Source organism: Jaculus jaculus, chromosome 9 (genome assembly GCF_020740685.1).
Source record: "Jaculus jaculus isolate mJacJac1 chromosome 9, mJacJac1.mat.Y.cur, whole genome shotgun sequence".
Lineage (NCBI taxonomy): Eukaryota > Metazoa > Chordata > Mammalia > Rodentia > Dipodidae > Jaculus > Jaculus jaculus.
The window spans coordinates 79,027,134-79,041,771 of NC_059110.1; the positions used below are offsets into that span (position 1 = coordinate 79,027,134).

A 14,638-nucleotide genomic window follows, 5' to 3' on the forward strand; every position below is an offset into this window, starting at 1 on the left:
AGCCAGCTATGGGTTCATGTACCCCAGATCTGGGCCCCGCAGGGACCCAGCCTGACTGGGGTCATGCAAACAGAAATGGGCAGGAAATGGGAAAGAAGCAGATGACCTGATAATCTGGGTCCCTTGGATGTGGCTCCTCACCACCCAAGACTTCTTGTTGGCCTTTCTTTTCACCAGAGGTTTTAGGGGATCTCTGGAGGTAGAGCTACAGATTCCCAGAGGATTTCAGATACTCTCTGGGACCTTGAGTTCTCCCGAGGACCTGCAAGAAGCATTCTTCCCTGGTTGGGGCTAGATGCGTCCCTGAAACTAGAATTTCCTAAGGTTTTGACAGCTCAGAGATACCTCATAGCTGATACCTCATATGTCTAAACTTTTCACAAAAATGCCAGGCTTCGAAAACTGATAAATCCTGCCATCAATAGTTTCCCAGTCTGATATGAAAATAAAGTAATCCCACTGTAATAGGCCAGGCCTCCTGTTCAGTACACCATGAAACACCAATCTTGGTCTAGGTAGATCCCAGTAGGCTTCTCAGAGGGAGTGGCAATTGAGTGAGGTTTTCGATCTATAGGACATACAGGAGTTTTCTGGCTTGCAAAGGGAGGAAAAGCTCACAAGCAGAGGACTCAGCATAAGCAGTGCGAGGCGGGGTGAGAGTTCTGTCTCATATGATTATTGTAGGATAAATACCTTGTGTGTATGCACGCACGCATGCACATGTATGCACATGCATGTGGAGACAAGAGATTGGCATCCAGCATTGTCTTCTCATGCTTTCCATTGTATTGACTAAGGCAGGGGGTTTCTCACATGAACACAGAGCTCGCTGATTTGGCTGGTTCTGGCTGGCCAGCTTGCCCTAGGGACCTCCTGTCCCCATCTCCTGAGTTCTGGGATTATAGTTTATCCACCATGTTCCCCCAGCATTTATGTTGGGGCTGAGGGTCCTAACTCTGATCTTTATGCTTGTATAGCAAGCACTTTACCTTGCTTTACCTTGGGCCATCTCCCTAGTCCCAGATACCTGGTCCTTCATAGGGCAAAACTTTGTCAGGTGTGGTGGCACATGTCTGTAATCCCAGTACTCAGAAAGCTGAAGCAGGAGATTGTCAAGGGTTGGAGATCAACACAAGCTACATAGTAAGACCCTGTCTCACAAAACTATTAAACAATGGGCTGGAGAGATGACTGAGTGGTTAAGGCACTTGCCTGTGAAGCCTAAGGACCCACATTTGATTCCCCAGTACCCACTTAAACCCGATGCACAAGGTGGTGAATGCATCTAGAGTTCCTTTGCAGTGGCTGGAGGCCCTGACATGCTCATTTTCTCTCTATCTGCCCCTCTCTCCCCCTCTCTCAAATAAATACATATATATGTTTCTTAAAAAAAAAAATTAAACAAAGCAAAACAAAACAAAGAAGGCAAAGCCTTGTGGGAAGGGAACAGATAGACAGAGCAGCCTTGGGGTACTTGTCTGCTGGTCCACTGAGGCCTAGCACTTACTTCTCAAAGGGATAGAACCTAGGTGTGGCAAGGAGGTCTCCCCACCTCCCTGGCTCAGAGCACAGCATTTATGGTTCTGCACATGGAAGGCAGGAAAGTTTGTCCCATATTGTGGAGGAAGGAAGGCTCTTGCTAGGGAGGGGTAAGGATGCTGCAGACATCCCCCTGCCCAGTCTGCAGCCTGACGCTCTCATCCCACTGAGCTGGGAACTACCTCAGCATCCTTTGTGACCGGGATGCAGCACTTAACCACAGGCTAGTTCAATTCCCATGAGCCCCAGGGAGCTGATGCTAGACGGATGGAGGCTGTGAGGCTTCCTCAGTCTCTGTCACCAGTGGTGGTGTAGGATCTAGCCCCCACCTAGTGGAGGGCATGGTGCCCGGGAGACAGCAGGACCCTCACGTCTTCTCTGTAAGTTATTTATAGCCTCGTGATGGTAATTTGTGGCAATCATAGCATTTAATCCTGTAATCACACTGCAAGCAGGCACCCAGCCCAGTGAGGTGGGTGAGCATGCCAGGGCTGGGGAGGGATTTGGCGGAAGGGCAGGGAGTGTGGTGGCGGTGATGTCCCCATCAGCCTCATCCCATCTTGTCGGCCGGCCGTGCCCTGCCCCAGGCCCCTATAATCACAATCACAATGGCAGCTAACAGTAATACACCTTTCGCATCCTCATGCCCTGTTCTAAACCCTTGCCCCCTCTCCATGAAGCAGTTCCTATCACTACGACCATTTCCATATTCCAGGTAGGGAAACTAAGCTGATGAGCCGCATCTTGAACTCACATGCTCTAGCTCCAGAGCTCATGGTTTTGAAGACCGTGCCTCTCTCAGCCCCATGGGTGGGGGTGTCCCACGTTCCCCCTACCACGACCTCAACCTTGCTGCTGCTTCATCTGCCTTCCTCGAGCCGACAGACGCATGCAAGGCCAGGTGCACCACAAAGCCTGCAGCACCCATCTTTACTTTGTATTGGCTTCCTTCCCGGATACAGTCGTTGTCAAGTGACAAATTGTTTCATGTTGGAGAAAGAGGGAAGCAGACATGGGCTTAGAGTCGAGGTGTTCCCACAGTGACTTCTGCAGAGACAGTGCGCTGTCCTTTGTAGAGAGGGGGCCCTCTAGTGGGGAATCCTTCTGTTTTGTGTTTTGTATCCCTGAGCAAGTGACCTGGGTTGTTTGAACCTCAGCTTACTTATCTGTAAAATGGGACTAAGGAAAGAGCACCTCAACTGGAGCTTAATGGTGGAGACTGGATGAAAGAATACATGGCAACCTATAATACCTGGCCCTTAACAAGGGTTCAACAGAACCCATTCCTATGGTCTTTTTTCATCATCCTGTCCTCCCCCTAGCCAGGCCCAGGGCCAGCTTTTGTAGTTAGAAGAGCCAGGTGTGGATTTTAGTCTCAGTCCCCAGAAGGCAGAGGAAGGAGGATGGCGAGTTCCAGGCCAGCCTGGGCTACATATGGAGATCCTGTCTCAACAAACAAACACACACACACACACACACACACACACACAAACAAACTAAGACGCGGCAGAAGCTAAGCCACTGGCAGGAGTATTAGAAAGTGGAAGGTAGAGCCAGGCCCCAGAAAAGTTTGTCTTCTCCCTCGTCAAAGCTAAGCTGATTTACCACCTAGGAAATGATTTTCCTGTCTGTGTGGGAAGCAGCTCTGAGCTCATAATGCGGTTGCCCCAGCCCAGGGTCGTGTCTTGGAGGATAGGAGATTTCAGAACTGCACTTCCCTGAGGAGAAAAGTTCCTCTTTTGGAATTCTGGGCATAGCATCCTGCAGGATGGTGGTGGTGACGGGTAAGGCTGGCGCACGTTGACCCAGACGTAGGCTGGCTAGGAATGCTCATAGAATCTGGGAAAGACATCTCCAGACATGACTCTTGTGGGGGTGGTGGTGGAGGAGAGGGTCGTCCTCATGTGGCCTTGCTTCTGTGAGAAAAGGCAAGTTTCCTGTCAATGTAGGCAAACAAGTGCTTCGCAGTGCAAATGTGGCTTTCAGCCATGTGGTGGTGCCCATCTCCTGGGAGAGAAGCAAGGAGGGAAGGTGGGCTGGGTGAAGGGTGCCAGGCCTTGTTTGGGTCGCGTTGCCTGTGGGATGTCTGAAGCCTCTCTCCACAGGAGTCTGATATGGTGACACTGAAGATTGCTGTGAGATGAGGGCTCAGGACATTATTCTGGAAAGGGCCACAGAGTAACTAATTCAGGCTTTGAGGGCTGTCAGTCCGTTGGCACTATTGAAGTTGGTCACTGAGGTTTGAAAGCAGTCACAGACCATATGTAAATGAATGAGCTGCCTGTGTTCCAATAAAACTTTGTTTACAAAACAAGCTGCAAGCCAGATTCTATTCTGGGCTATAGACTCTGGTGTTGGAGAAGTGGGAGCTCGGGTAGGGGGGCGATAAAGGGTGCTGGGTGCCAAGAAGAACTTCCTAGAGGAGGTATTGGGCTAGGCAGCTGGAAGGAGTGAAGAAAATGCTTCTTTTTCTATTTTCCTTTCTTTTTAAAAATATTTTATTTATTTATGTCCAAGGAAAGATGGAGAGAGAGAAAGAGAGAGGGAGGGAGGGAGAGAATAGCCATGTGCAGGGCATCTAGCAGCTGCAAATGAACTTCAGATGCATGTGCCATTTTGTGCATCTGGCTTTACATGGGCACTGGGGAATTAAACCCAGGTGGTTAGGCTTTTCTGGCAAGCACCGTAACCATGGAGGAATCTCTCCAGTCCTCTTTTTTTTTTTTTTTTTGTGACAGGGTCTCATGTAGCTCACATTAGCCTTGGACTCACTATATAGCTAAAGATGACCTTGAGCTTCTGCTCTTCCTGCCTTTGCCCCCTAAGTTTATGTGGTGCTGGAATCAAACCTAGGGCTTCATGCTAGACAAGCACTCTACTAACTGAACTAAGTCCCTATCCCCATGGAGAGTATTTCTGAGTGATGGGCCTCACCCTAAAGCTCATGGGTGATGCCAGTGTCACCCTGAACACTGGCTTTTATTTTTCATGTGTCCAGTTTCTTCTGGACTATGGTGTCTCATATAGCTTCAACTAGATTTTGTTTATCATGGTGCTTAGACAAAACCCAGGGCTGTGTGTGCTAGGCATATATTATGTCACTGAGCTATATTCCAAGTCCCAATCAGATATTTTAAAATTTATTTTTACTTATTATTTAAGAAAGAGAGAGAGAAAAATGGGCAGGGCCTCCAGCTACTGCAAATAAACTCCAGACATATGTGCCACCTTGTACATCTGGCTTATGTGGGTCCTGGGGAATTGAAACTGGGTCCTTAGGCTTCACAGGTTAATGCCTTAACTGCTGAGCTATCTCTCCAGTCCCCTAATCATATATTTAAAAAAGTATTTTTATCTAGCTGTTTTATTTATGGTAAAAAGATATCTATAGCTGGTCATGGCAAGGCATTCTGGAGATGAATTAGAGGCCACATAGTGAGTCCCTGTTTCAAAAATAAATAAATAAAAACATCAAAACAATTTTTATTTAAAAAAATAAGGACTGGGCTCATGCAGTGATAAAAGCCAAGTCTCTTGATCTGTCTGCCAGGAAAAGCCAAGGAAAGCCTGTGGCGTCTCTGTCCCGGCCCTTTGGCCTGAGCACCAGGGGTGTAAGTCCTTGAGAGTTGGAAGGTGGAACCCATAAACTCAACATCCCAGGGCAGACTGCAGCCATCCAAGCCCTTTTATTCTATTCAGGTCCTCCATGGATTGGATGGTGCCTGCCTGCCTGCCTGCCCTCAGTGTTGCAGTCAGGTTTGCATTGCTGGCAGAAATCACCACACCAAGGGCAGCTTGCGGGAAAAAGGGTTTATTTTGGCTAACAGACTGGAGGGAAAGCTCCATGATGGCAGGGGAAACAATGGCATGAGCAGAGGGTGGACATCACCTCCTGGCCAACATCAGATGGACAACAGGAACAGGAGTGTGCACCAAACACTGGCATGGGGAAACTGGCTGTAACATCTGTGAGCCCACCCCCAACAATACACTGCCTCCAAGGGGTGTCAATTCCCAAATCTCCATCATCTGGGAACCTAGCATTCAGAATATCTAAGTTTATGGAGACACCTGAATCAAACCACCACACTCAGTAGAGGGGCTCTTCTTCCTTTTTTTTTTTGGAGGGGTCTTCTTAACTCAGTCTCCCAGGTCAGGACTAAACCCTCCTGGAAACCCCACCCAGTCACACCCAGAAGTCCCGGGTCCCTAGGTTTCTGGGACATTGCTGAGCCCAGTCACACTGATGAGGGATGGCTCATTACACCCACGGCTTCCCAGCTCTTCTCAGAGGGGCACTGGCTCCAGTTCCCATCTATATCCAGAGGCAAATGTCACAGGACTCTCACACTGCTGCCATTACTGGTGAAAAAAGCAGGACAGCTTTGTTCTAGGATGGGACCATGTCCCGGGGCTACATCCACAGCAGATGGTCTTCTCATGTTGTGTGGACTTCATAGGCAGGAGGCTGGACAGGGTGAGCCTCTCCAGCTCCAGGTGATAATTCCAGTTTCCCAGCTGCTCCTAGAGAATGTCCAGTGCAGTAGGGGAGCCTGGAGATGCTACATTCTCTTTCCGTTCCCTCCACAGGAGAACTGTACCGGGTGTCTCTGAGAAGACAGAGGTTCCCAGCACAGGGAAGCATCGAGATCCACGAAGATAGCGAGGTGTGCTGCGTTTCTGAGGGCATCTGGTCCCATTTGTGGTCAGATTTTAGTTTATGTCTAGCTCTTCATTTGACTTACTATGTGGTCCTGGTCAGCCTGTCCTTCTTTGGGCTTTAGACTCGCATAGGACCAGAAGGGTCTCTCCAGACTCTTCCTGCTATGCCTTCCCCTGGAGGCCTCGCCCTGCTGCAGCCTCCCTCTGAATGCACCAGATAGTCCATCACAGAGCTGCCACTCAGCTACAGTCCCTATAGCGGCATTCTTGTGTGTCTCTGGCCCCTGCTGCCTGTCCGTCCCTATCCCTGTCATGTCTCTCTCAGGAAGGCTGCTCACAGCGCTCTTGCAAGACACATGTCCTCCTGCTGGTGCTGCACGGAGGCAATGTCCTGGATACGGGCTCAGGAGACCCTTCCTGCAAGGCAGCCGACATCCACACCTTCAGCTCTGTGCTGGAGAAGGTCACGCGTGCCCACTTCCCTGCTGCCCTGGGCCACATCCTCATCAAATTTGTCCCCTGTCCTGCCATCTGCTCGGAGGCTTTCTCACTCGTCTCTAAGTGAGTCCACTTCTGTCTGTCTGTGTTACCTGGGGTTAGCATGGGAAGGACTGCTTCTGCCTATGAGGCCTGCTCCTGTCATGGGGGCACTGGCTAAGGATTTTTGGAATGTCAGGTCAGATTGGTGATGAGCATCCGTGGTGGGGAGTTGTCAGTAAGAATTATCTGTTGGGGGCTTGGCATGCCAGGGTCCCCATGATGGCTCAGATCTACTATTTGCGCTCAGTAGATCTGATCCAGTTGGTACAGAACAGAAAACTAAGGCTTTGAGAGGTTCAGTAATTTCCCCAGTTATCCAGAAAGTAGATCCCAGACTCACACTGAGGTAGCCTTACTCCAGAGCCACTTGAGTTCAGCCACGTAGGGACGGATAGGTTCCAGAATGAAGGTGGCCGGGAAGACACCCCGGAGTAGGGTAACTTTAAGTGTGATATCACTGCCAAATGTGCGGCCTCTCGTGACAGCCTGGACGTGAAGCCCAGTTGTGTGGCCTTGGGAAATTGTGTAAGCTCTCCTTGCCTGAGTTTTCACATCTATAAAAATGGGGATAACAACAGTACTGACTGCCTTTTAGAGTGTGAGGGTGCTGGTGTGTATGCAGTGGTAAACTCAGTGCAGCACGCATCTGAACAGCACACGTGGGGGAGGCAGGAGGCACTGTCATCCTTAGAGGCAGGGGCCTCTCTCCCTGGTGGAGAGTGGGCTGAGGGGGAGCCCTCCTGGCTTCCAGCAGAGAGCCAGCTAGTGGGGAGTCGGGAGGGAAGGGGTAGTGTGGACTGAAGCGTAGGCTGAGCACTACAAGTGCTGGCAAGACCCTCTCATGGTGCAAGCTGCTGTCAGTGGGGTCGAGACTAACGCCACCTACTGTGCCGGGACCTAAGCCTTCCAGTGTCCCTGTTGAACTGTAGGAAGGTGGTCCCTGCATCCAGGCGGACATCCAGCGTTTTCATCCGTGCTCTCACACCTGCAGAGCCCATATCCCTGACAGCACTTGGCAAATGCTAAGCTAGGGAGCTGGGAGGTGGTGACATTCTGTAGTTGGGTGAAAGGGAACTGTTCCCCCCCAAACCCATCCCTGCTCCCTCTCTCCCCTGACTTTGCCAGAGCCTCCCCTGAGAGTGCAGGAAACCCCAGCACACTGGGAAAGGAGAGCCTGGGCTCTCAGCCACAGCCTCAGCCTCAGCCGCAGCCAGGTGTGGCTCTGAGGAGGGGCAGCAGAGCAACTGCCCCTGGAGCTCCAGTGTGGGACAAGCCTGAGGCCCCTGCCCCCAAGCTTCCTTCTGTTCAGGAGACAGCATGAGCCACACCTGTCCCTCCCTTTTCCACCCCTCACCCCTGGATAGGGCGCAGAGACCTACCCTATTGTGTTCCTGGGATATCCTCAACACATTTCTCTCAAAGGTTGAAAGCAGGAAGCAGACTATGTCTGTGGTCCTGGCTAACTGTTCACTCCCTGACATGATCCGTGTCAAATCTTGATATGGGCACCCCATACAACCCCAGCCCTGGAATCTGAAGGAGGGCTTGTTGCTCTGTGGTAGGATTTGGGAACCGCTGAGCTGATAACAAAGCTGTGCTCCAGTTACACTTGCAACAGTCCCTGAGTTAATTGTGTTGGTTCACAATCCATGTCAGGACACTGGCCTCCTACCCACCCCAAGGATGTTTGACTGCCAGAGCTGGGTCACCCCTATCTGTGGGAAGACATATGACTGGGCCATTTGAGGGGACAGCAGGAGGGAGTGTACCTCTCTCCCAGGCTGCTCTTGCCAGGGCCATTAATCACCCCTAATCACTGCTGGGAGGGAGCTCCTTCTCGGCTAATTAAAATCTCTCCGGCTGCAATCGAGGCCTGTTTCCTTTAATTTGTGTTCTTTGGGGATGAGGAATGGCTGCCTTGCCCAACCATGTGGACTCTGCCACCTGCTGAGGGTGCCTGAGCCCTGTCACCTGCCCTAGATTCTGTTGGGTCTTGACCTGCACTGGATCCTCCATCAGCCTGTGCTTGGCCTGTGGGGGAAGGGCAGTCTCTGATCAGGAGTTCCCAACCTCCCCATCCCTCCTAAGCAGCCAGGGGACAGAGCCTACCCAGGTGTGGTTGTGGGCCTGAGCTGCCCAGAGGAGGAAGGACTTCTTCATGAAGAGGAAGAGGAATGCAGGGTCCCCTGGGATCTGGCTCCTATAGAGCAAAACTTTCTGCAGAATCAGTGAAGCACACAGGGCCCTCCTACTCAACGGACACAGCTAGATGATCTGATAGGTGGAGCTATCAGATGGTCCACACGCCTAGTGTGCCTTCACTGCTGCCTTCTTGGCATCTCCAAAGCTTTCCCTGAGGCCGGTCTCGTTCAGACCCTCCTCTTCTTCCAGAGCTGCCTCGATGCTGCCTCCTCACCCTGCTCCACACTGGCTGGCTCTCAGCTGACTTCTTCCAGAACTAGGGTGTCCTTGAGGCCATGGGCAGGAGGGCAAGACAGTACTGCTGTGCCCCACTGCATGTTGGCACAGAATGGACACATAGGGAGTTAGCACCGGCTGGATTCCCTGCCTCTCTGTGCCCTGTCCCCATTGCCTGTGCTTTGTCTCACGGAGCCTGACTTGGGCCCCTGGAGCCAGGAGCCATGCTGGACAGTGTGTACACTCTCTGCTGAGTCCTCACTGCTCAGTTCTGGCCAGTCTGGGCTTACCTTGAGCCCCCTGTTTGCAGCCTGAACCCCTACAGCCATGACGAGGGCTGCCTCAGCACCAGCCAGGACCACATTCCCCTGGCCGCACTGCCTCTGCTGGCTATCTCCTCCCCGCAGTACCAGGATGCTGTTGCCACTGTCATCGAGCGAGCCAACCATGTCTACAGCGAGTTCCTCAAGTCCTCTGATGGGATTGGCTTCAGTGGGCAGGTAGGGAAGCCTGCCCACCCTCCTCCCCATACTTGTCACTGCTTGGGGTCTGCCACAGGGATCAAGGAAAACCATTCTAGAACTATAGCACCTGAGAAGCAAGGAAGCTTTTGATTTGGGGTTGTGGCGGTGGAGGGAGTCCCTTCGTTTTACAGACAGGAAAACAGAGGCCGACAAGCGTCCCATGCTTTGATTTGTAGCTCAGTGCTGCTCCTCAGTCAGTCTGATCCCTGAGCATCATAGCCTTACCTTAGATCCCAGGCTCACTGACCCCATAGGAAACCTGCCCCAGAATGGGCCCTGCTCTCTGTCCAGGCTCTGAGTCCCTCTCTAGGGCACACTCTTTATTCTCCCATGGGAATCCGCCTCTGCCTGGCTGGGTGTGGGGTGAGAGGGCTGCTGTGGGCATGCCTCTAGCCCAGCTGTGCCTCTGCAGGTGTGTCTCATCGGGGACTGTGTGGGCGGCCTCCTGGCTTTTGATGCCATCTGTTACAGTGCAGGGCCCTCCGGGGACAGCCCTGGCAGCAGCAGCCGGAAGGGGAGCATCAGCAGCACCCAGGTGTGGCCAGGTGGAGGGACCTGGGAGGGAGTGTCCCTGGAAGCCCTCTCCCAGCCCAGCCCAGCCCAGCCCAGAGGGGCAGAGAGCTCCCTCAGGGACGTAGTGACGACCTTCACATCGGCACCACAACATCCATGGTACAAAGTATTCATGTCAGAATAGCAAGAACATATTAGTACACACTAGAAAACTGAGGCCCAGAGAGGTTGATTGGGGTTTTTGTCCCCTAGAAAGTTGCCCAGTGTCCTGACTGGATGGCCCATCCATATGGACACAAGAGATGGCCTGCGCCTAAAACACAGCCCCCAGCATTACGCCCAGGCTTCCATGTACCTCTTGGAATCATGGCTCCCATACTGTAGGAAGAAGGGGTTCACTTGTGCCTGGGGAAGGAGGTGGGGTCCCAGAGTCTGCTGTGACGGCGGTGCTGCCTGTTCCAGGACACCACCATGGCAGTAGAGGAAGACTGCGGTCTGGCCAGCAGCAAGCGGCTCAGCAAGAGCAACATTGACATCTCCAGTGGGGTGGAGGATGAGGAGCCCAAGAGGCCATTGCCACGGAAACAGAGTGACTCTTCCACCTATGACTGTGAGGCCATCACCCAGCACCATGCCTTTCTCTCAAGGTACCTCCTCCCCAGCCTCTGGCTTTATAGCATCAATGTCCCTGAGAGTGAGGACTTTGGCTCAGAGTCTTAGGGGAGGTCTGGGACTAGTTATCTATCCCAGCCCTCTCCATAGAGTAGGGAGGACATAGGTAGCATGGAAATGCTGGGACCAGGACTTGCCATTGGCTGCATGCTGAGACTGGGAATCTTTTAATCTGCCTCTTGCTCTGCTCAAACTTGGAGAACTGGGGATAACTTCTTCTACCCAAGTCTCAGCTTCCCCATCTACAAAAGGATGGAGCTGCCCAGCTGCTTCCCGGGATAGCTCAGAGGATCCAGTAGGGTTATAGGCTGGGGATGCCTCGTGAGCCGGCCTCTGGGAGTGTCTTTATCATTTCTCGGAGGAGGCAGATGTTGTCATGCCATCAGATCCTGAAGACCTGGGCTCAGCGTTTTGCTTTCCCCATATCTACACCATGAACTGTCCTTCCACTTTTTAGACACCATGGGATAAATGAACCAGCTGCACATTAATTCAGGAAGAAGTGAGCATTCAATGTACACCAGTTGGCAAGGGGCTCCTTTTTACTTTCTTTCTATTCAATTCTCCCCTTTTTTCTTTTCCTCCCTTATTCAAATGACAAGTATTACAAGGTCATCAGAACAGTTGAAAGATCTCACTATTTTTGTATTTTTCCTTTCTGTAGTCTTTATATACTTTGCATATAGTGTTACCTTAAAACAACGATCCCCAAAGCCTCTTATATCATGGTCTTTTCTATATATAATTAAATGTGCATATATTTATGAATATTCTTTATTTATTTATTTATTTATTTATTTATTTATTTATTTATTTATTTGAGAGCGACAGACACAGAGAGAAAGACAGATAGAGGGAGAGAGAGAGAATGGGCGGGCCAGGGCTTCCAGCCTCTGCAAACGAACTCCAGATGCGTGCGCCCCCTTGTGCATCTGGCTAACGTGGGACCTGGGGAACCGAGCCTCGAACCGGGGTCCTTAGGCTTCACAGGCAAGCGCTTAACCGCTAAGCCATCTCTCCAGCCCTATTTATGAATATTCTTAATGGAGTATAGATTTTGGGTGAATGGATACCAGCTTCCTTGTTCTTAGTAAGTGGATTCCTTGGCTTTCTCCAGCTCGTTGTTTATTATGAAAAGCATTGCACTGGTATTGTTGTGCCTAACACATGCATGTGTATGTGAGGCTTCCAGTACTCTTGCTTTGCCCACAGTTTCCTGTTCTTTGATTTCAATTATTCATGATCAATTGTGATCTGAACATACTAACTAGAAAATTCCAGAGGAAGTACACTACATAAATGTTAAGCTGCATGCTGTCCTGGGCGGTATAATGGAGTCTTGTGCTGTTCTATTCTGTCCTGCCGTGGGCCTAAGTCACCCTTTATCCAGTGTACCCACACTGTGTAGGCTACCTGCCTGGGGTTCACTCTCCAACCTCAGTTATCAGATCCACTCTCACGGCACCACAGGTCTTGTGTTCCTGTAACCCTTGTTTTACTTGGTAATGGTCACAGAGTTCAAGGGTAGTGATGCTGGCAACTCAGATAGGATGAAGAGAAGCTGAAAATTGTCCCCTTCAAGTGAAAACAAGAATTGTGATATTTTGAGAGACTGTATCCATGCAACTTACATTATAATGCATCATTATATTTTATTATTAGAGTTGTTTTCTCGCTGTACCTAATGTGTAAACATTGTATCCATAGGGCTTGGTTGGCACTTTGCGCTGAGGTCTCAGGGTGTATCTCTGTGGATAAGTGGGGTGTCTGTATTTCCTGTGGATGGGTCCTGGTGGGAGCTAGTAGGTCACAGGTCCATGTTTAAACCTTGAATATTTAAAGCTCCTTGGACAGACCACGCTTTAGAAAAGCAGCCACATGCAAATGAGGGTTGCAAGGTGAACATCAAATCACTTCTGCTTCACCCTTGAAAACTCCTTGAGGAAAGCACCAATTCTGGAGAGTGACAAAACATCAGAGATTTCTGATGACAGGCCAACACAGCCAGCTTTTCCTCTGGCACAGCAACAGATGGCCATTTTTTTGGCAATTAAGTACTTGGAGTATGTGTAGGGACCACGCAGCATAGGAATATATATGACCAAACATCATTGCCCTTGTCCTCTCTGTGTGATGCTCACAGCTGGAGAGACAGAGGGAGCATGAGGACTGGGCACTCGCCTGGCACACTTGCTCTGTTCAGAGGGTGGGTATCTTGCCTGTAGTGTTTCCACTGTGACTTCTAATACTTTTCTTTCTTCAGCTTGAGTATTTTAGTTGAATTGGCTTTTGTGAAATGACTCATGTTCCATGCAATTCCCCCATGGGTTTTAACTTGTAGGCTGTATAGGTGCTTGCTAGAAGGCCAGTGAGGTGACCATTACTCCCACTGACCTTCACACCCAGCTGTGGATCTGTGGCTTCCAGACTGGGCATACAGGATCCCACATACCTCTGCTTTCCTGAAGCTCTGCTGCTTCTGCCAGAATGGAGGAATAGGGAGATCAAGCTGCATGCATCTGTGTCCATGGAGTGCCTAGAACATGAGCTGTGACCAAAGCTGTAACACTGGCCAGCTTGTCTGACTACTGGCCAGCCGGGGCTTCTCCCACAGACAGTGTGGGAATTCCCAGGGTGGCCGTCAGGAGACAGCATGGTGGGGCAGGCCTGCTGCTGCGGGTGCTCCGTTGTACACAGGGGCTCAAGCTGGCTTTGTAAATAAAGGTGTAGCAGATCACACAAACACATATTTAAAAAAACCATCTGTGGCTATTCTCTTGTTTCTGTGGCCAGATTGAAGTCTATACAGCAGAGGCCACATGTCCCCCAAGCTCTAAAACATTTACCATCTTACTCTTTGGTATCTGCTTTAGCCAAATGTTGGGCCTGGGTGGCCATTGCTGAGAGGGGCAGCAACTTGTGTTGGTGGCAGTAGTGAGTCTGTTTCTGACTCCATCCATATGGTGGAGGATTGGGCACCCCATTCTCAGAATGCAGCTATCCTGTGGACAGTCGCAATTCACAGTCCTGCCTGACCTGTTCTTTCCTGTTCTTCCTCCCTTGGGCAGCATCCACTCCAGTGTGCTGAAGGATGAGGCTGAGGTCCCCACGGCAGGGGCACCCCAGTTTTCTGAGGTCAGCCTTGGTCGCTTTGATTTTGATGTGTCTGACTTCTTCCTCTTTGGTTCACCCCTGGGCCTGGTCCTGGCCATGCGGAGGACGGTGCTGCCTGGTCTGGATGGTGGGTATGGAGTGGGCTGGGGCCTGAGATCTTAGATGTGGGTAGGCTGCCAAGTCACACTATCAAACTGGAGGGAATGGGAGTAGGGAGATTGAGGAGGACACAGTAGATGGAGAGAAGGGACAGGAGATGTGGGAGCTTCCCCAGGTGGGCAATTTTGCTGTCGCTGTCATGTTCCCTGGCTGAATTGCCCCTCTGTCTGGTAGCCATGCCTCTTGGGAAAAGAAGCCACAGACATTCACCTCATCACATAGTAACTCTCCTCCTCTGTGCCCAGCAGACCCCTGTAGGGTCTCACCATCTTCCAACCTAAACCCATCAGGTGCCTTTGTCCATACAGTGCCTGCACCCAAAGCCGTTCCAGTTCCTCCAAAGCACACACATGAGGCCATTTGACCAGAAGGGCCCAAAGTAGAGATTCTGAGGACAGGAGTACAGACCGTCATTCACTGCTTTCTGCCAAGGCTCTGGCTGAAGTGCAGAGAGGAGACAGAGCTCATCATCACCTGTGGGGGTGCAGAGGATCCCT

General features: G+C 51.0%; 1 protein-coding gene across 2 annotated transcripts in view; it reads left to right on the top strand.

Annotated features, from left to right (window-relative positions):
• Pitpnm3 (PITPNM family member 3) overlaps positions 1–14,638 on the top strand; it is a 105,064-nt gene that overhangs the window by 74,497 nt on the left and 15,929 nt on the right. For both annotated transcript variants that reach the window (XM_045158777.1, XM_045158778.1), the window contains exons 5-10: positions 6,130–6,206; positions 6,527–6,762; positions 9,470–9,659; positions 10,096–10,218; positions 10,659–10,843; positions 13,937–14,109. In XM_045158777.1, coding sequence (XP_045014712.1) covers positions 6,130–6,206; positions 6,527–6,762; positions 9,470–9,659; positions 10,096–10,218; positions 10,659–10,843; positions 13,937–14,109 — 984 coding nt within the window. The remainder of the gene's footprint in view (positions 1–6,129; positions 6,207–6,526; positions 6,763–9,469; positions 9,660–10,095; positions 10,219–10,658; positions 10,844–13,936; positions 14,110–14,638) is intronic.